The following is a 21,719-nucleotide window of genomic DNA, read 5'->3' as shown; positions in this document are numbered from 1 at the left end:
TCACAGCCAGCATGTTCTGTAGCTGTTCCCTGTGCTGGCTGCTTGAGATTTCACTTGTACAATTAAAGCACTGCAATTTAGTTAATGTGCATTTGGCTGCTAATTAAATAAAATATTCAGAGGCTAAAAGTACCATCTGTAGGGGGTTTTCATACTCAAGTCTTCCAAGTAGAAGAAAAAACAAAATTTGTTAAGCAAAGTTTTCCTGAAATTCTGCCATTGTGGCAGCCAAATATAAAACAAACACCAAAGGCTGGATTTGGGATCTTCCTAAAATAAAAAGAATGCTGGAATTTCAGGGAGTGAGAGAACACCTTGGTGTTTCAGTCCTTCAGGCATGTGTACAGTTGTAGGAAGTGGTCATGACTTCAGCCAGAGTAGTGGCAGGGTTGCAGACAGGTACCTGTGGCTGTGAGGATGGAGCCTGCGGAGCTGGCCTGGGTTAGTTTTTAACTTTCTGCCACGGCCATGACACTGTTGATGGTGTGCTGCTCATCAGCTCGTTTCCACAGGCCTGGCCGTGCCCCAGTTTGCTGGTGAGGTGGTTCTCAGGGTGAGCATCAGTGGCAGGGAGGCACTCAGGGTGTCCCTGAGCATCAGCGCCGGGCCCTGTGTGCGCTGTGGCCTCCTCACGTGATGCTCCAGGAATGCACTTTCCTTTGATTATTTTCCTTGACCCAGATCTCTTCCAAATATGGTCTCAGCTTAAACAAGTTTGTGTTTTTAGAGCCTGGTGTCTGCAGAATAAATTCTGGCTTCCAGCTAAGCATGGCTGGCTGTATGGGGGAGTGGAGGCAGAGAGCAACCTAAACATGCAAAAATAAAAGGGGCACAGCTGTATTCAAATTTGTCCCAAAATGTACATTTTGGACAATGTTTATACAATGCTAGGCAGGAAGATTTGTTTTCTTAGTTTTAGCTACAGTGGAAACAATTGTTTTTAAATAAATGACCATTAGTCTGAGTGATTGCCACCCAAACATTGGTTCTCTGAGATTTTTCATTTGAAACAGATTTAAATATTTTTCTTTAGTCAAACTGAGAGATACAAGATTGTTAAGCTGACCAGCATAAGCAGAGGTAAATTAATTAACATCTCAGATCTAAGTTGTTGTAGTGAGCTAAGAAATTATTAATAACCTACTGTGGAGTGAGCATATGATTATACTCATAATTATATATTTTATACTTTGGCCATTCTAAGTATGAAGTTCATCATCACAAACATTTCTCAAAACAATAAATACCCCATGGCAACTCTTCTGAAATGAATGGCCAAGCAAGGAAAATGTTGCACTCAGAGTTAAGATTAAGGATTTTCATTAAAATCTACATTTCCTCTGCCTGTGCATGTTAGCTAGGAAGTGAATTTGTAGAAATGATCAGCTCTGATAATTCACAGTTACATAGACAGGAGGCAGTTCCCATACTGACTTCTCCCTGTTTGCTCAGCATGCTCTGGAGCCCAGGACTGGTGAGAAGCTCCTGTATTGGCAGAAGAAGGAACTTGTGCTTTGAGGCCCTTCCTCTCTTTGAAAATGTGGATCCTTTGGTGAAATCTCCACTGAGAGAGGAGGAGAATGGCATTTTGTGGTTCGGATGTGGGAAGGCTAACATTTCATTGCATCACTTATCTCACAGATAATTAATGCAATCATTTGGTACTGCTAATGAGTCAGTCCTTTAGAGGAAGAAAAGGAGGAAGCAGATTCAGAACCGGAGGAACACCGTGCTTCAGGCGCTGGGAGCTGTGACAGTGGCAGAGCAGTTCATCAGTGTTTGGTCCCTGTCACAGTTTCACACGAGGGGACTGGGCCCTGTTGCTACCAGATGACAATTTGAGCTGGCTCAGCTGGTGGGGGTTTGCCTGGAGTTTGGTGCAGGCAGTGACACCAACCTGGCCAGCACAGAGCCATGGCCAGCTCCAGGTCAGTTAGATCTTGCTCTGCTCTGCCAGCAGCAGCTGGACAGCAGCCGGGTTCCAGCTTCACAGCTCAGGATGGAGCCTTTCCCTGCCTCACGCTGCACTTCCACTGCTCTAGCATCTGGTGGCTGCTGTGGTCTGTTGAGACCACAATTTCTGCAGAAATCAGGAGGATAAGCCCAGCCTGACTTCATCACCTTCCAGATTAAAATATTGCAAATAACAGGACACCGAAAAAGTATCAAATGGAACCATTTTCCATTGGCATTTCCAACAGGCGTTTGAACAGCAGAAAGATGAGCTTTGTAAATAAACTGAATCATTTGCTAAATTAAGCTAAATAAATGCTGCTTGTCCCTGCTGCTTTCTTATATTGCAAGTGAGGATTCCTGCATGCATTAGGAAGAAATGGCAAGAATACGAATCATCATCTTGGCAGGATGTTTCACAGCAATTTTCGGCCTGAAGAGCTCCAAGTATTGTAGAAATGGAATATCTTAGTGTTGGAGTACAGCAGTCTGCTCCTCAAACAACAGCAGGAGAGGAAAATATTTTTAAAAGCAGAATTAACCATTTGTGAAAGTTACAGGTTTGTTTCCTGTTCTTTTTTGCTTTTATTAACCAAAACCTCATCTGAATAATACACAATATTTTTCAGGCTCTTTTGTGCATCAGTCATTTAAAGACCAATGTGGTCATTCAGACCCTGGACCAAGGGTGCTCATGAAGGGCAGGAATCTGTTATAGTAATTAACAAATGTGCATTAAAAAATAGGTGGGTCACAGCCCTCCACCAAGTGGGCAAAAGGTTGGATGGTGAAATGTGCTGGGCATTTAAAATGTTTCTGTGGCATCTTTCTGTAAACAGTTGAAGTTGCAATCCCTGCAGTTGCTGTTCCTGCTTGCAGGTATGAAATTGTGTTTATAGGGAAGTGCTACTGCACGACTGAACTCTTCAGAAGACGGATGGATGAAACAAAGCAAAGTATTTAATGACCAGCAGACACACACATGGTCCATGCCGGGCCCAGCCCCGTGTGAGCTACGCTGGAAACAGCAGCTGTCCCCTCTGCAGTCAGCAGGGACACAGAACTTGTAATACATCCATCTAACAGCCCTCAAACTGGACTCTGGATGGATTGCAGCGTGAGGTGGAGCGGAGGTGATGGAGTCACCGCCCCTGGAGGTGTTGGAGTGGCACTGGATGTGGCACTCAGTGCCACGCTCCGTTTGACGAGGTGGCGTTGGTCATGGCTTGGGCTCGGTGACCCCAGACGTGTTTTCCAACCCAAGTGAGCCTGTGTGTGTACTTTTGACACGGAAGACACCACACTCCTCTACCCGAGCGGCAGTGATGGAAGCACCGGTAATATTTACCCGCTTCCAGGGATGCACACGGCCATACCCGTGTGCCCTCAGCCGCCTCACCTCTGCCCGCCCGCCCCACAAAATGGCGGCGGCCGCGCGGCCCCGACCCTCGGCGGCGGGAGGGGCCTCGCCGGCCCCGCCCCGCGCGCGCCCCCGCGGCGCGGCCCCGCTCGGGAGCGCGCCCCGCCCGCCCCGCCACCCGCGCCCGCCGCAGCGCCGCTCCCTCCCCTGCGCCCGTCCCCTCCCTGCAGCCGCCCGGCGCGGTGTGGGGAGGCGGCCGCTCCGCCCGCCGCCGCCGCCGCCGCCCCGAGCTTCTCAGGTAGGTGCGGGTCGGGCCCGCGGGCCCCGGCCCCTGCTCCGCGCGGTGGGAGGCGGCGGGCGGGCAAGATGGAGCCGCGGCCGGCGGGGGAGGGGAGCGGAGCGGGGCTCTCCTCTCCCCCTCCGCTCCCTCCGCGCCGCTGAGGGCGATCCCGCCATCTCCTCGCCCCGGGGTGCGGTGCCCGGGCCCCGCGGGGCCGCGCGAGGGGAGCTGCGCCATCGCCGCCCGCCCGCTGTCCCCGCCCGGCCGTGCCCCGGGCCGTGCCGTGCCGTGCCGTGCCGTGCCGTGCCGTGCCGTGCCCCCACACGGGACACGCGGGGCCGCCCCGGCGCGGTGTCCCCGGCTGCGGCCGGGGCGGAGCGGCTGTGCCGCCCCTTTGTCCCTTCAGCCGCTCCCGGTGGGGCCGGGCCCTCCTGCTCTCCAGCCTGCGGCCGGGAATTGTTCCTTCCCTTCAGCACCCTCAGCCCCGTGCCCGGGGCTGTGTGTGTGTGTGCGGGGCTGTTTACTCAGAGCATATTCCCATTCGCCTGGGGCGTCTGCGTGTGTGCGTCCAGCCCGTGGATGTGTTTCCTGACACACCTAAGTAGCGGATGCCTTCGCTCCCCTGCACATCGGGGTACCTGGAGAGCCTCACTGTGTCCCCTCTGTGCCTCCTTCCGTTCCGATATAACGCGTGGCAGTGCTGTGTATTCCTGTGTTCAGTTATGGATAGTTTAGTGTATGCTTGTTTGTGCATAGTTCTTCTGGTGTAATTAATTAATGAATAGTTGCAGCTTAAATTTTTGTGCAGTTCTCCCTGGATTAACAGTTATTTTGATCCGTGTGTTTTTTATTTGTGTAAAATGAAAGGGTAGGAGGGGTACTTTGTTAAAATATTTCTTAAATTATGGTTTATTTCTATTTCAGTCCTCAGATGCCACAGTTTTTGTTAGAATTTTGTGTGTGTGTCTGTACTTGAATCCCTCATATTTTAGATGCAACCTTAAATAAAAAAAGTCCAACATGTCCTTCCATTGGCCATTGTTGAACAAATTCAACAAGTGGACTTTGTCTTTCAGCAGTCTCACACAGGGACACTGCCGTGGCTGTGTTTGGGTGTGTGGACAGGTGTCCAGAGCCTTCTGCAAGGTCCTGTCACAGAGAAACACCGTGAAAATGCACATCAGGAAGGATCCATCTCTTAAGCTTGAAAGTCCTTTTGTGGTAGCAGGCTAGGGAAAGGAGAGGGTAGGTGAGAACACCCACTGAGATGAATGAGCACCTCTTACCTCTGAGCTATTGTTGGAGACTGCAGCCCTGGGGAGAGGAGGGTGGGCGAGAACACCCACGGAGATGAATAAGCATCTCCAGCTCCTCAAAGCCCTTGTTCTAGGCTATGGCAAGGACTGCTCCTTTTTATTTGGGAATGGCCCCTTGAGGTGAATGGACAATTCACAAACACTAATAATCCTTTCTTTATAAAGATCCACCTCTACCTGCTCCATCATTCATATGCACATTTCGTTTGCCTTGAAGTTTGGTAATTGCAGAACCACAGAATAATGAGGGTGCAGTTTCACTACTCTCCTGAGCCAGTCTGTCTGGCCTAATGGCTGCCTCCATTCTGTGCTGCTCCATCCTCAGCTCTGGGGTTTTTCTCCAACCTCCCTTCCCTGTGCTGTGTTTGGGACTTGTCATGCCTGTCATCCAGATCTCTGAAGTCCTCTAAGACCATCTTTTTGGGATATTTTTATTTTTTTTAAGTAGCAGTAGCAGGGAGTGGGGTCAGTGGCAGCCAGTGGGTAATGTGGCTTCAGCTGCCCTGGCACAGTCTCTAATGGACATGTGGGTTTCTCTTACTCTCTTGCCCCCGTGCCTACACACTGTTGCTTTTGCTTTCTTGTTGGATTAGTTTTCACCTGATCAGATCCCTGGTGTTGATTTGTCCTGCTCTTGCACAATAGTTAGTGTTGGCAGAAGGAGTGGGAATGTGGGAGAAGAGGAAAGGGCAAGATTGTCCTGTTCCGAAAAAGGGTGGATTCAGAGTGGTTTTTCTGTTGATTATGAAACCAAACTGTCAGTTGTGTCAGTGTGACTGGAGGTGCACAGATAATTAAATCATTAATGCCATCTTCCTTAATTTTTGTGAAGCTGTCTTAAGTCTTTCAAGGTGTCCTGTTCATCATCATCATCGTGTTTGATCTTAGTTTTGGGGTGGGAAGAAGTCAGCTGACATCCTTGCTAATATTAGCATCCAGTGAAACTCTGCCCTTGGATCTGGCTTATTTGTTTTGTAGGGTTAGAAAGCCTAACAATTACTGTTTGCCTGGTTTTGCAATCAAATAATGAGTGAACCCTAAAAGTTCAGTTTACTTTACACTTATCCTAGTGGTGCTTGCCAACATCAACTCTTTGTGAGAGCAGTTGAGCTTTGTCTGTAATACAAAGCTGGTGCTTAGGCTTTGGAGAGCTTTGTTTCTCCTGGAGTGTCTAAGTCAAAATACTTGAACTCCCCGGGGGCGCAGGGACCGCACCCAGGTTGCAGCTCTGGTGAGGAGCAGGAGGCACAAATTCTGATGGGGGAAGGCTCCCACTCTGCCTGGCACGTCTGGGGAAGGGGAATTTGAAGGGGGTGGGTGTTCCAGCTCCAAATAACTCTTCTCTTAACTTCTGTCATAAAAGTAAATGACTCTGGGTTACCAGGGGAGGGACCATACTTGTAAGTTGTATTGCTTGGAGAACTCTTAATTTCTAAGAATAACCAAAATTCCAAAATTATGTTGTCTCTTGATTTCTAGCCTTAAGTCATCATTCTAGGAAGTCACTGCTGTAAAGAAATAATTTCTTATATTTTGGCATTTTACCTGGTGTCAAATAGTGAGAAGATGTATACTATGCACCAACTGCAGAAGGGCCTTCATAAGCACAGTGTGGGGAAGCTGGTTATCGAACTTCACAAGTAGATAAGGTTGCAGTTGTAGGTTCAGGTGTTACAGTGTATGTTCTGCCACTGATAGAATTTAATACTTAGTATTTTTAAAATATTTACATTTATGTGACTGCTTCAGGTAAGGTGCATCTTTATGAAAGCAAGCAGTTACAGGGTTTTAAAAACTGGGTAAGGCCCTACTTTAGCAAGAGTTAATGTGTAGAAAAGGAGCTGACAATAAAGGGGACATGTGAAAAACATTTAAATTGCTAGAATTCCTAGTGAGTGATGAAAGGATTTCTCATCCATGCTATCCTAAGAGAGAAGAAGTGACACCATATTTCTGTTGTGGTCTTGAAAGGCAAAATATTCCTCCTGCTGCTGTTGCTGCTCACCCCCTGGGAAGCAGAGGAGCCCTGCGACGCCGCCGGCCCTGAGCTCAGCATAGAGCGTCCTTTATGAGGGATCCCGAACAGAGCCGGGCCTGTGCTCTGCTCCTGGCCACAGTGACCTCCAGAGAGCTGTGCACAAATGATGCTTGTGGCTGCCTGTGTTGTTAAGTAGCGAGTCACATACTTTGTATGTGTTGGGTGATGATGGAAATGTGCTGCTACAGCCTCCCACAGCCCCATCGATACTGTGGAAACTATTGCAAGCTCAGCGGTGAAAAACCTCAGAAAAACGAGTGGGTGTTGTATACTAACCCTCATTAAAAGCAAAATTGTCCCTGTTGGTGTGAGGAGTTTATCCTTTCTGGTATTCATCATTTGGAAAGCTGTAATATAGATGGACTTGGAGTTTTGTGCAGTTTTGCTGAGACTCAGGCGTGCTTTAGCAGAAGGCAGAGGCACTTGCTGAGTCAGGTCCATTCTGGCACTCACCAGGGCACAGCAGGCAGGCTGGGTGGGTGAGAGCAGAGCAGTTGCCTGCTGCTTGTGCTGGAACTGATTATTCTGCTCGGTGCAGATAATGGGTCTCAGCTCCAGTGCTCAGTATAAAATAACAACTGAGCAAGTGCCAGTTCTGGGGGGCCTTGTGAACCTCTCTGCTTATCAAAGGTTTCACCTTGTCTGCACTGGCAGCTAAGTCATGCCCATGAAGGAGGCAAGGTATGATGTTTGAAAGCCAAAGATGGCATCACATCACAGCCCAAGAGGATGTTTTTCTGTAATGTATTTGAGTAGCTTTGATATTACAATTTTGTGTAGTGAACAGGTCATGAATGGGAATTTCCTGCAGGAGGAAAGCCTGGAGAGAGAGATGGGCCATAACAATACTGGGAGCTGTGAGCTAGAGCTGTATTTTAAGCTGTATTTTAGGGATATGAGGGGGGTCATGACCATGTCCAGACATCCTCCTGTAGCAAAGCTTTGTGGGGCCCAGCTGGATTGTCCAGTTCTTTCTAGCAGCAGTGGAACTTCTGTGCTTTGTTGCATGAGAAGCTGCCTGTCTTTTTCCAAAGCCAGCTTATCCAGTGCCTCCTCCCTTCCCCTGCTCATTTATATATATAAGTTACCAGGCACTGAAAGATCCATACAGAAAATCCTCCACAGTCACTTTCCATCAAATCTTCTTGAAATACAACTTAATTTTCTTGTTGCAGTGCCTCATCTTAACTGTTTGTTGATACAGAGATATTCAGCCAGTCAGTTTAATCAGTTTAAAAACTGATTTAAGTAAACTGTTGCAAATACTTTTACATGTCTATTTACAGGTTTAAAATGAGAAAGTTCTATCTTATTGGAAACTTTTTGGAGGGTTTTATTCAAGAATGATTGCACACAAAGTTGTATGTGTTTAGCTATACAATTTAGCTGGAGTGTAATTTTTAAATTGGCATAGCTTTGCATTTTATACCAATTTTCTTTTATACTGTATATCTCCCTGCCAAGAAACCTGCTTCCACTCCACGGATAGACTCTCTACATTCTTTTATTCCCTACTGTAATGTGAATGAAGGAAAATTATGCTGGAGATTCCATGTTAGGGTAATTAAGCTTGATTACAGATTTCCTTTTAAAAACTTTTCAAAAAAAGTCTTAAATCAAAGAAGATAAAAGAGGAACCTTGGCTACTACTTGAAATTTGCATGGTTTGTTGAAAAATGATGCAGAGTGGGGGGAAATGCATTAAAAAATCCTATTGGCAGTCTTCCACTGAGATTGGGGGTTTTGTTAAGCTTCTTCTAGAAAGAAATTTGAAACAGTTACTGATTTGTACTGTCTTTCTTCATTCATCCATTCCAGTGATGCTGGTTGTTGCCAGATGGAGGTAAAGTATCATCAGCCAGGGCTTGTGTGTGCAGTCAGTGTTTTCAGTGCTATTGCAGTAGACACAAAGCACATGCATATGGTGATGAAGCTCCAGCATTCAGCAGCTACAGCAGAATATATTCACTGTCTAGGAGTGCTTATGATGGTTCTCCCCCAGAAAGATGGATGGAAAAATCCCCTCAAGTGTAATGAGGAGAAGAAGCAGAGAGTAAGAATGTACCACAGGAGCGAGTGTGAGCCGGGCCGGTCTCATGAGAAACACCAGGAGCCCCTGCTGTTATTCAGTGCCCTCTCCCAGCTCTGGTGTGTTCCTTGGATACTGGGCAGCTCAGCTGATCCTTCTTTGTGGCAGTTGAACTTGGAGCAGTTTTTTGGGGCCAAAGCCAGTATTCCTGTGTTTAAAATGAGTCCTGAGACAAGAATGCTGCTCTCCAGTCCAAGTGTTTCTAGTGGATGAGCAAACAGCTGAACAGCCTTTCAGTGCTGCTGGGCTTTACACTCTCCACAGCAAAAGGGCATGATAGAACCCTCATGTTTGCAGTTACATATCATGAAAAATCTCAGGTATTTTTTGCGATAATTGCAGGCAGTTTTCTAGTGGGGTTAAATAAAGGGAACGTTTTTTTGACTGCTAATTGTAGAAAACCCTAAGCTTCTTTCTGTGTTGCTGCTTGGAAAAGTCTGTCTGGTCTCTTGACCTGAGCTTACTTCCTTTGTCCTTTGCTAAGAGCAGGCTTACAGACTATTCTTAGTTGTTTTGCTTGGACGTTAACAGCTGCAATAACAGTGGTTTCACTTTTGTTCTATTGTACCCCATGCAATGCACCAGGATTGTAGCCCTTGGATTATCTCTGCTAGAACATCTAATATTTAAACTGTATTGCTATCATAATTTCACTGTTTGACATAAACCCATATTCATATATTTGCACAAGAGTAATGCACACTGTAATGTGCATTTGACAAGCCAGGGTAGATTGAGTGTTCCAACAGGGAATGTATCCTTTGTAATCAGGAGAAAAGAGCACGGGGATTTACTCCAGGGTAAATAGACTGTGCTGTGTGCTTTCTCTCTGGCTGGCAGGAAACATTTGTAACTGCCAAATAAATTCAGTAATCAATGGTACAGTTTAAATTATGTTGCTGTAGGTGATATTCCAGAGCTATTGTAGGGAAAAGATAATAAATCTTCCAGACCTTATCTACTTGTGAAATTTAAGAAGACATTTTTGGTGTCTTAAGTGTGGCTGTAAGACATAGAAATACTCCAAAGGGCCAGATATTTATTGGCTTAATATTGAGTTCTGCATGGCTAAATATTACTATCTTAGACTTTGAGTATTTGCAGCCTACTTAAGTTGTAGAACCAGTATAGTTGAATGGAAGATGTAATTGCTTTATTTCCCAGAGTTGTTGGCAGTGCCAACAATATTAAAATATCTCAGTGCTGGCATTGCTAGCAGCTTGTATGTGCTCTCCTAACTAGGACAGCAGAGGCATTTCTGCAATCCAGCATCTTGTACTTTGTTACAAATTCATTTCATCCCTCTGCTTTCCCAACTATGGCACCATTGTGTTGCCAAATGCCTTATGTGTTTCTTTCTTTGACATTAATTGTGACATGAAATAAGAAAACTGATTTCCACTTCATTCTTTTGCTGCAGTTAAGCAAACAAAAAAAATTTTAGGATGCTGTGTCTACTATACCAAGAGAGTTATATCTTTCTTTGGCTTACAGCTGAGTCACATATTAATCTTAAAGCTAGAACAACTAAAATTTAGATGATACTTGGTTAGAAAGGTTTTGGAATCATAGATGAGCCAGGTAGGTCTCGGTTTCTGAAATGCTGTTGTTCAGTTTTTTAACTTGCTTTGTCCCTAATTATACCTATGTGAATAATAAGTGGTTTAAACTCTCCTTTTTAAAACTACATGTAAAGGTTACTGTGCAGAACCTCAAGTGAAGGCTTAATAAAACACATTTCAAAAGTAATTTATTGACATCCATACTGTTTACTAAAAATAGACAAAGTAGTTCGGACTAATTTATGAAACAGGTAGCTTTTGAAAGATTCTCTTTTGTAGAACACTGCAGTATTATGATATATTGATACACATTTCCCTCTCCTGTTTTTGGTAGAAAATGATGCACCCTGTTGCCAGCAGCAATCCAGCTTTCTGTGGGACCGGCAAGAGCTCTTGCCTGAACGAAGACAATGTGAGGGCTGCGGATCAGTTTGACCTCTACGCCACGCAGCAGAGCAAGTACAGCCACGCAGTCAGCCACAAACCCATTGCCTGCCAGAGACAAGATGCCTTGAACGACCCCCACTTGCAGACCACAAGTGGCAGGAATATAGAGACAAAAGATGAACTAAAGAAAAAGAAAAACCTCAACCGCTCCGGGAAGCGCGGCAGGCCGTCAGGGACCACGAAATCAGCAGGGTACCGAACCAGCACAGGTCGACCCCTGGGGACCACCAAAGCAGCTGGATTTAAGACAAGTCCAGGCAGACCCTTGGGTACAACTAAAGCAGCAGGATACAAAGTCAGCCCAGGCAGACCTCCAGGTAGCATTAAAGCTCTATCACGGCTTGCAAATCTAAATTATACTTGTGGCAGTGCAGCTTTTCCTTACCCTATGGTGCATAACAGAGGAGTCCATGCTGCTGGTGAAACTAGCAGCAAAATCAAACAGCCTAATGAATGAAGGGAGGGAATGAGTAACTCCTTACTAATCTGCTTTATGCTGATTTTGGGCATGTTTCTTGAGTTTTCTTGTAATGTTTGCTTAAGTCTGAGCTTCTAGATTTTATTCCAATAATGCCATAACCTACAGGTGCAATTAATAACTTTTACAGAATGTTGGGAAGGCTTTGGTTTAAAGAGGCTTCTGTTGATTTAAAATCATAATTTATAAGGAAGTCTGAAATGATACATTATGCCTTGGTGTCAACACTTAAGTAATGTCCACATCCCTAGTTTTAAGTTCAGTTTCTCATAAATCTAGATGTGTGGTTGTGCATTAAATAATTGAAATAAGGAGGACAGGAATTAGCTGGCTGATGGTTCATGATGTGGCCTGTGCCACAATAAGCAACTTAGCCAGTTAAGTTCTTACTTGGTAAGAAAAATTGATAAAGTGGCAAGCCACATTTTCCACTTGTGCAGGACCTTCTACAGACCTCAGATAGAATAGACTTAAAAACTTATACAAAAAAACCCCAACTTTTTTTTCTAAAGTGATTTCCAGTGACTTTTATTTCTGGAGTTGTAGCATTAAGTGAATTTCAACTCATGCTCCAAAAACATTTTGGAAGATTTTAAAGAAAGCTGAGCATTGGTACAGTGTGTTACAGCTTCACAAAAAGCCTTACAAAGTTACTTTGCCATTAGGTGAGAGCTGTTCTTTTCGTTACACTGTTACAGGATTCTGCTAGGTGAAATGCCTAGTAATACATATACCAAACCACAAATAATTCTTTGGAATTTGAAATATTTTATAAGAAATTAAGTACTGTTCATTCTAGTTAGGCACTTGATTAATATTCAGCAGTATGTTCTTAAATCTGTAAATAGCTATTTACACTGGCTTTTGCCTTTCAAATCTGTGCTTAGATGGCGACAGTTTAATAGCTTTTAAAGTAATAACCTATAATGTTTACAAATTAAACTTTTTAAATAGACACTGTTGCCAAATTTTTAGACTCAGTTTTGCCAGATATTCCTGGAAATAGTTATTTCATTGTTAGACGTTTATACTATATTTAAGTTATGGAAGCTTATCTATCTACCAAAGGACACCATTTCCATGATTTATGAAAGCAAACTGTATAGCTGATGCAAACAGGATGCAGTTTACTGCACTGCTAGATCCCAGATATAGAGTAATTCATCTATGCATGCAAGCCAGAAAAAAATGTTGTTGGTTAACTATAAATACCTTTCTTGACTCAAACTAAAACCTCCCCTCCTCCCAAAAGAAATGTTCCATTTTTCAACTGTGTGTGTGTAATGTATTTTTTTTTAAGTGTGGGAGAATGTGTGAGTGTGCAAAATACTTTCATCCAGTCTTCAAAAGAAAAAAATAATCAGTCCTCAGTGTTACATATTGTTTGTTCTAAATTAATTTTCTTTTTTCTTTTTTTATTTTTTAATCTGGAAGAAAGTTTACATTTAAGCTGTTTCACATATAGAATGACTTTATGATAAATTCGTAGCTTGAAATACCTGGGGAGGGGGAATATGTAGAGTTTGCAGATTTGGGGGAGAATAAAATTTGGGTTGAGCCTGTGCTGAGTGGGTAATGATGGTCATTTTTGTTAACATAAATACTATTCTGGCCTGCTGTCATTTTGACTAGACCTCTTGATTTCAGTGATGACAACTTAAGAAACAGATGTCATGTTTCATACCTTTTTTATCAGGAAAAAAGCAGCAAGCCTTCAGGTGTTCCAGTGATGCCTAACACATATTGAGCTGGACTTTTGCTGTACTTTACAATAGGTGTGTTGAATTGTTTTGGGGGAACTGTGTATGGACTGGCAACTAAGACAATGAACCTCAACTTATACTGGATGGCTCCTTAGTCGATAGATGAACTAATGGCAGCTAAATTGCTACTAAGGAATAGTTTCTTCATGCTGAAGCTCTGAAATCCAGTTGTTCCTTCTGTTCCTCAACAAACTCGCAAGTCTGAAATTTAGCAGTCTCTCTCAGAAGATGTAACTTCTGACACATGCAAAATGCTAATGTGAGTTCATTCACCCTCAGGATCTGTGTTGTATTGGCTGTTTTTAATCAGATAATTTTTCAACAAAAGACTGCTTTAAGTTCTTTCTGAACTCAGCTGGGCAAGCAGTCCTCTTCAGCTGAATGTGTAACTGCAGGAGTGTCACACCTCGCTGGCAAGGAATGTGTTGCATGTCACCACTGTACCTTGGAGAAGCTCCACTCCTTACCTCCTCCTGTTGATCCTGTTTGCTCCTGTCTGTTCCTCACTTGTGCATCCACTCAATGGTGCTGTGCTGTGTGTCAGGAGATAATGCAGATGTATTGCTGTTCTGCTAGTATAATTTGTATTCAAGTATGCTGATGAAATAATGAAATCACCTAAGCAATTTCTGTTCATTACAGTGTTTATTAATTATATCAGATGAAATATAATCCCAGTAAAAACTAATTAATGTTGTCAGTTGTGAAATGATGAGCATCAAATAGAAACGTGTTCAGAGAGCCCACAGTGTGCTGCTTGGCGCTCTGGATGTAGGAGGGAGATCAGAAGTGCACTGCTGGTGTTTCCTAATTCTGCTTTATTTTATATCTGGCTAGAGTTTACTGGTGCCATGCAGTGAAGGGAAAAAAAAAAAAAAAAAAAAGAGGAGATTCAAAGTGACCAGAAATGGAATTTTCAAATACTTCTGTTCTTCCTATGTATACTCTGCAGAATGCATTGTGCTTTTTTCAACACTTTTTTTTTTTCATGAGAAACACTGAAACAGCATGTTAATGCCTAAACTTTATTAGTACCTATGGGAAAACTGGCATTTTCCCCCCATAGTATGAAAACATTACTTGTATGGTAAATTGCTTATTTTATATTATATATCATAATTCAGCTATTCATAAGCTAGGATCACTGTTGTGTGTTAACACTGTTCAGAAGACCGACATGTCAAGTTTAGGTTTTAATAATTTCTTTTAATTATCAAGTTTCTAATGTCTTATTTATACATAAATGAAATGTATTAGCTTGCTATTATTCCTTAATTATGCTATAAAGTTCACTGTTTAATATACATATAGTAACTACTATTCATTTTCTTGATTAAATTTACTTAAACTTTAAAACCAAATAATTTTGCTACTATAAAGTCTTGCACTGGACAGATTCAAGATGCTAGCACCATATTTTGGCAGAAAAAAAATCACATACCATCAGAAGCAGCTAACTTTGGTATCAAAGATGGTATTTTTAAAATCAGCACTTAGCTTTTTCATTAAAGCAATGCTCTTTATATCTTGGATTTAGTTTAAAGTAATCAAATTAACTAGAGCCATTAAGGATCTCTCTTCTGAATGAATATGTTTTCATTTTGTCTGAAGGATCTTAATGTTCAGTCAGGACAAAACCAAGCCTTGTCAGTGAAAAGTGATGTATCTGTGAAGAGAATTACCTGGAACTACAATACACCGAGTAATTCAGATGAGAATTTAACTCCCTTCCCCATTTTGAAGAGCTTTAAAAGGCAGAGCAATGTGAAGTCATTTGTGCAATGGTTTCATTAGCTGTGGCTCTGCTGTTCTTTGTTACATGTATAATAATGTTTCATGCTCCCCTTAGAGTTGACAGTTAAAGCAGCTGATAACAATCATAAATACTTGGAACTGCAAACTTCATTTCTGATTACAAAAAGTTTATTCTTCTCTATTTTAATGCATATATTTTAACACCGCTAAATATATTTATGACTTTAGTAGAGACTAGACCTTTCTCCTTGTGATTTTTCTTTGAAACAGAAGAATCTGTATTCTGAAATTTGAACCACTTTCTGTTCCTTCAATCTTGCATCATTTGCTTTTCCACAGGTTTACTTTGGGGGTAACAGTAATCTGTTAAATAACTAGTATCAGCACCCTGTCCTCTGCTGTAAAAAGCCTGATTAGATACTGTGTATGTTTTTATGTCCATGAACTTGAGCTACTCGTGTGCAATTATGTGTATGGGAATGGAGTAGTGTTCATGATCTGTATTTACATCATCATATGGATGTATATTTATTAATAAAGTTAATACTTTAAAACCTAACGTTTTTCCTTGGGTTTTTTTAATACCTTTAAAATTCTGCCTGAAGATGCCAGTTGACAACATTACCTGCTTGTTACAGACATGTTACATATATTTGCATTAAGACAAAAAGACTGTGAGTTGCAAGGTGTCAGGAGATAGAGGAATGTTGCTTATTTTTTAATGAATTGAAAACAATGTGACAGTAACTTAATTGTGCTTGTCGTTTTGCTGAAAGTGGAGAAAAGGAGAGGAAAGGAGCTATAACCCTGTATGGATAAATAGTCAGCTGCTAACTTTTCCCTCTGTTGCACATGGAAATCAAATTGAAAGTACTCATAAATAAAATTTTTGTGGAATGGTGATAATAGTTCATTATTCTGTCATGAATAAGATATATTTATCCCTGTATTCCAGGGATATTTGTGCTATGGCAGGAAGGAGATTATGTTAGAATTAAATTCACAGTAAGAAATTGTTTTCAAGTTGAAAATGCTGTTTTGACTAAAACAAGGAGAAGGGGGAAAGGGGCAGCTTGTTCTTTGCTAGTCTGCACCAGTTTGGATTCCCTTTGTGCTTTTGCTTTCAGGCTTGCTCCGTTATCAGCTGATCTAATTAAATGTTTTCCCTCTCTGTGCAAACCTCATGTTTTCTATTTTTAGACTATTATGTCCTCATTATTAGTGCTTATGCAAATTGGACTTTGAAAGAAAAATCTTCAAGTGAGAAAATGTATGCTGTAAGGAATGACACAGTTGGAGAAGTACACCTGAGTAAAAACAAAGCTAAAAATCCAGTTTCTGTAATAAATGACCTGCATCTTCATTTACACACGTCCTTGCTATTTCCTGCCCTTTTCCTGTGTGCATGGTTCATGCTCCCCTCAGTCATGACTATCAGTTTTTGACAGATGCAGAGTTTTGGTAAAATCTCGTTGTGCACTGCTGGCAGTTTTAAACACATGTGTTAAAAAAGATAGCAGCAGTTGAAGTAATGTGTTCGTTTTCAAATGTCCCATATAGTCTTGAGGTTTCATTATTAAATGAAATATAGTAAAAACTAATTCTGCAAAAGGAAAAATACAATTTCCTAAAAAGAAATACAGGAGTATTTATCTTGCCTTTCTGCTTGGGAGCTTTTGTTGATAAGCTGCTGGACAAGAACTCTTCATTTTCGTTTAAAAAATACGCTTTAGTTTGCCACATTTTACCCGTACCCCAGCCTGCTGTAGGTTAAGGCGCAGTTTGTGTGCAAACTCCCGGCCGGGAGAGGGGGGGAGCAGGCAAAAGCTGCGGCTCTGGGGCAGCGCTGGGGCTGCGATGCTTGTACCCGAGCAGGCTTTGGGATGAGTTCCAGGCGCTCACTGCTCAGTCACAGCAGCCTGCCGAAGCCATGGGATGGCACTTGTCTCGTTGCAAGAATTTCCGACCAGAGCTAATTTAAATCAGCGGTGAAGTGCCCCCAGCAGCATCGGCAGCCCGACAGCCGGCCCGGGCAGCGGCCGCGGTCACCGGGCGGGCCCAGCCCTGCAAGGCGGCCTCACAGAACCGTGGCATGGTTTGGGTTTCAAGGGACCTTAAAGAACATCTCGTTCCACACCCCTGCCGTGGGCAGGGGCACCTTGCACTAAGCCAGATTGCTCCAAGTGTCCAACCTGGCCTTGGACACTTCCAGGGATGCGGGGGCAACCACAGCTTCTCTGGGCAACCTGGGCCAGGGGCGCACCACGCTAACAGTAATTTTCTGAAAATAATTTTGGTAAAGAATTTTTTCCTAATATCTAATCTAAATAATTCTTCATTGTCCCGTCACAACATGCGCTTGCAAATAGTCTTGTCCCATCCTTCCTATAAATTCCCTTCAGGTACTGGGGGCCGTAATTGGTCACCCGAAGCCTTCTCCTTTCCAGGCCGAACACTCCCAGTTCGGGGCTCGGCAGGGCCGCGAGAAAACTCGGTTAAACCCCCCGGCTTTGTACCAACACGAGCAGGGCCCAGCCCCGCTCCGCTGTCCCACCACCACCCCCACGCCCCGAGGGCTCTTCCCACGGAAATACGAAGGGCAGCGGAACTGGAAGTGTCCCGGGGATCCGGCGGAAGCGCTCGTTGTCCGGGGAGACGCGGCGGCGGCCGCCGGGCCGGGGCTGTGGGTGAGGATGTGGCGGCTGCTGCTGGCGCTGGCCTGGCTCGGTGCGAGCCTTCCCGCAGGTGCGGCCGGGGGGCTCCGGGAGCGCGGTGGCGGGGCGGGCGCGGCGCGGCGCTCACACCTCCCTCCGTGCCTCTGTGCCCGCAGGAGCGGCGGCGGAGCGGAGCGCCGAGCCGGTGCGCTACCGCACGGCCGAGATGGCGGACGCGATGCTGGGCAGCGGGGCCCTGGCCGAGCCGCCCGTGCTGCTGTCGGCGGTGCCGGCCGAGGCGAGCGGCGGCCCGGAGGGGGCTTGCGAAGGGGCGGCGGCGGGCGATGCGTGCGGGCCGGCGGGGAGCGGCCCCGCGGCCGGCCCGGGCCGGGAGCGGCCCGTGCTGGAGCCCGTGCTGCCCGCGCCCGCTGAGGAGCAGAACGGCACCGAGGGCGCCAAGGCCCCCAAGGTGAACTGCGAGGAGAGGAACACGACGGGCATCGAGCGCTTCACGCTGCAGATCCTGAACGTGTCCCAGGTACGGGGCTCGCTGCCCGCTGCTGGTGTGAAGGCGTGAGGCTGCCCGTCAGCCTGCTGCTTTCTGTGCTTGACTTAGTGAATTTCCCTGTCTAACGTCCTCAGTTCTACCGAAGGAAACAGATGACTGGGCAAAAAGGGGTTTTGGGCCATTCTGAGCAGGGAAAAAAATGCAGTTACAGCTTGCTTCATGTGCCTCTGTGTGTTATCTCTGTGTCTGCAGGGTGCTGCCAGCTTTCCTGATCTGTGGACTGGCGTTTCTCTTGGAAATCGTTAATAGCAATTAGTACCATTTTTCTTAATGGTTATGTGTATGTATATTTTTAAGTAATACACTTTTAAAACGACCTTTAAAAAAGGTTATATACAATTCTCCACCTGTTTTAAAAGGTGTGGCTGTTTGATCAGTATTGCCAGGTATCTAATCGATTGCTGAATGCTACATCCCCACACAGAATTAACTCTTTTAAATACATAAGTGTCCATGTTTGTTCTCATGCTTCCTCCAAGGACCTGATGGAGTTCCTGAACCCAAACAGCAGTGACTGTACACTGGTCCTGTTCTACACACCGTGGTGCCGCTTTTCTGCCAGCCTGGCACCTCATTTTAACTCTTTGCCCCGAGCTTTTCCAACTCTTCGCTTCCTGGCACTGGATGCATCCCAGCACAGCAGGTAACTCACACTCCCTATGCTCTAGCTGCAGTTCATTTCTGTTAGCTCTGAGTTTTAAAAACAGGAGTCAGTTTTTTTCTACATAAACTGACAATTTTGTTTAGTGAAACTGACACTTTTGGTATTGTGACTGTCTTTATTTCTTCCTCCAGAAGATTTAATTTCCTTCATGCTTTGTTTTTCCTTTCTGTAGTTTATCAACTAGATTTGGAACTGTGGCTGTACCAAATATCCTCCTTTTCCAAGGTGCTAAACCTATGGCTAGATTTAATCATACAGACAGAACGCTGGAAACCCTGAAAGACTTCATCTTTAACCAGACAGGTGTGTAAATCAGGCCTGGTTTGCCAGGGAAGAACAGGCTGGCTTGAAGGTCCAAATTGGGCCTTCCTGTCCCTGTGTGTGTTCTTTAAAATGAATGTCATAAAGACCCTGTGAGGACTCAGCAGAGGTTCACTTGATCAGTTGTTGCTGTGAGCTGGATTTCAGCCTGTGCTGAGAGCAGAAACTCAACCTCTTTGGCTTGCTGTCTCAGAGCAGGGGGAACAGTGGGGTTTAGCTAGAGAGGCTGCCAGAAGGATGGAGCATATCTTCCTGCCCAAAGATTTAATTGAGAATGAAATAAATTAAACTCTCTTTGCCACCCAGCTAGCTGTCTTCTAATCCACACTGAAGTGCTGTCTGGATCTGCATTTCCAGAAACGCACAAAAATTATATTCCTGAAACACTCTAAATTAAATTTCCATGTGCTGAAAAAAACTCTCACAACTTATGCAAGGCTGTGCTGTGGGAGGACAGAACAAGCCTTCTCCTGTTATGCAAATACACATAAAAATCACTAAGTTTTTATACCAGTAAATCATATCCTGGGTACGTGTTAATGTACAAGGGCCATCTCACCAAAATTTTAAGTCTGTGTTTGAGCCTTAGTCTGAGAGCAGGAACAAAGCTCCAGATAAACTAAAAAGCTCCAGAAAGCTCCAGAGGGCCACAGCCTCTCTGTATTTGGCGACTACGATGTTGACCAAGTACTTTGTTTTTTAGGGATAGAAGCTAGAAGCGATGTGGCTGTGACAGAGGAAGACTGGGAAGGGCCCCTGCCAAGTGTCCTGACGAAGGGCATAGACTGGCTGCTCCTGTTCTCTGTGCTCTTCCTGGCTGGCTTTGTCCTGTACGCCACCATTCGCACCGACAGCATCCGCTGGCTCATCCCGGGACAGGAGCACGAACACCAGGAATAACCTCAGATTTCAAACAGGGACAACATTTTGCACTTGTTGGTAAAGTGGGAATTTCTATGGACTAGAAGTACCTAAGAATGAACTGTTGAATTTGTTGGTTGTAATTTATAATAATGACTAAAAATTGGCTTTATTTATGAACTGCTGAATCTGTGACAAGCACATTTGTGGCGATTCCAGTGGTAAGTGAACAAGTATGAAAAAACATGAACTAAAGTATTTATTAAGCTGCTCTGATTGACTTCTTTTTAATGGACTTCGATGTAATTAGGGTTACAGTTCTAATTTGTAGATCAGGGAAGATTTTTACAGCATATTGGTCTGTGCGTGACACTGCAAGGCAAACGCTGGTGAAGGGAGGTGCTGGTACATTAGTTTGACTGTCCATAAAATGAACTATGAAGATGTTTTAAATGATTTTTCACTCCCATGGAGGTGACTGTTCCCACCTCTGGCACTGGGGTTCAGTGCTGGTTTTCTCATTCACTTTGCTCTGAGTTTTGACTTAGCAACAGTTCTATATGAGATTTAGAGTCACTTCCCAAGCTCACCTCACTATTTCTGTGAGTGTATACAACTTATTTACCACATTCCTGTTGGATGAAATTGTATTAATTGTCCTTTAAAAAATAAATAAATCAGGTTTTTAGTATAACCTTTTAAGTCCCTTTCTTTCAGAAGTAAAATATGGCAATTTCTGAACTACGGCTCACTTGCCTAAATTAGCAAGACCAGTCTTGATGTTTATGTAAATTTCTAGTAAATTTCTAGTTCCACACTCTCCACTTGAGGCTACATAAAGAATTTGTGGGTTTTTTTTTAGTTATGATTAGTATGGAGGGCTTTGGATAAGGTATGGACTGGTATGTTGTGTGGGGTTTGGATCATATGATTGCATAAAATTTATCATGGTGGAGGCTTGCCAAAGTATCCTAATAGGGTGGTTTAGAGAGCAAATTAAACTAACATAAAACAAATCAGTCTTAAGACTTATTGTTTGACAGATAGCTCAGATCCCTGCAATGTAATTCTTCATGAATTTCTCTGCTGGCTCTATCTTTTCCTCTGGAAACCAGAGGTTGTGTGTAGCTGTGTCCAAAAAGGAAACTGCACTGGTAAAAGTTCGGTGTTACTGAAGATAAAGCTGGGATGGATGTTATTAATAAAGATTGTGAACGATAAATCGGAGCATTCTTGCCTCTGCCATCTGGTTCGTCTGAGAGGCCCAGGGTTGGATTGTCCCCAGTGCTCGTGCCCACACCGCTAAAGAAACAGGGATGTGTTTACAAACAGATGTGTTTACAAGCAGAACGGGGCTGTTTCAGAAATGACACCTGCCCGCTCACTGAGTGACAGAATCCACCCGCGGCGGCAGCTCTGCCCGGCCTTTCTCCCGGGTGGGTGTCACAAATCACAGAATCATCAAGGTCAGAAGAGACCTTTCAGACCGTCCAGACCAACCCTCCACCAGCACCGTAACCCCTAAACCCCATCGCCCATCGCCCGGCGCCCATCCCGGCGCCTGTGGAACCCCTCCGGGGCTGGGACTGCACCGCTCCCCGGGCAGCACG

The 21,719-nt window shown here is 44.3% G+C and overlaps 2 protein-coding genes across 3 annotated transcripts; both read left to right on the top strand.

Annotated features, from left to right (window-relative positions):
* Positions 1–3,464: 3,464 nt before the first annotated feature.
* On the top strand, positions 3,465–15,600 carry C13H5orf24 (chromosome 13 C5orf24 homolog). Of its 2 annotated transcripts, XM_064387486.1 has the most exons (3): positions 3,465–3,611; positions 10,933–11,362; positions 13,220–15,600. In XM_064387486.1, the coding sequence occupies exons 2-3, from the start codon at positions 10,936–10,938 to the stop codon at positions 13,258–13,260; spliced, it is 468 nt and encodes a 155-aa protein (XP_064243556.1). In that variant the 5' UTR covers positions 3,465–3,611; positions 10,933–10,935; the 3' UTR covers positions 13,261–15,600. The 2 variants fall into 2 exon arrangements, with proteins under 2 accessions (XP_064243556.1, XP_064243555.1); XM_064387485.1 differs by having other exon boundaries at positions 10,933–15,600.
* A 709-nt stretch (positions 15,601–16,309) lies between these two features.
* On the top strand, positions 16,310–21,336 carry TXNDC15 (thioredoxin domain containing 15). The gene is made up of 6 exons (XM_064388221.1): positions 16,310–16,318; positions 17,489–17,786; positions 17,872–18,233; positions 18,743–18,906; positions 19,100–19,230; positions 19,952–21,336. The coding sequence occupies exons 1-6, from the start codon at positions 16,310–16,312 to the stop codon at positions 20,146–20,148; spliced, it is 1,161 nt and encodes a 386-aa protein (XP_064244291.1). The 3' UTR covers positions 20,149–21,336.
* The last annotated feature ends 383 nt before the right edge of the window (positions 21,337–21,719 follow it).

This window comes from Passer domesticus, chromosome 13 (genome assembly GCF_036417665.1).
Source record: "Passer domesticus isolate bPasDom1 chromosome 13, bPasDom1.hap1, whole genome shotgun sequence".
Taxonomy (NCBI): Eukaryota; Metazoa; Chordata; class Aves; order Passeriformes; family Passeridae; genus Passer; species Passer domesticus.
The sequence above is the reverse complement of the archived record's forward strand: the minus strand, read 5'-3'. Positions and strand labels throughout refer to the sequence as shown.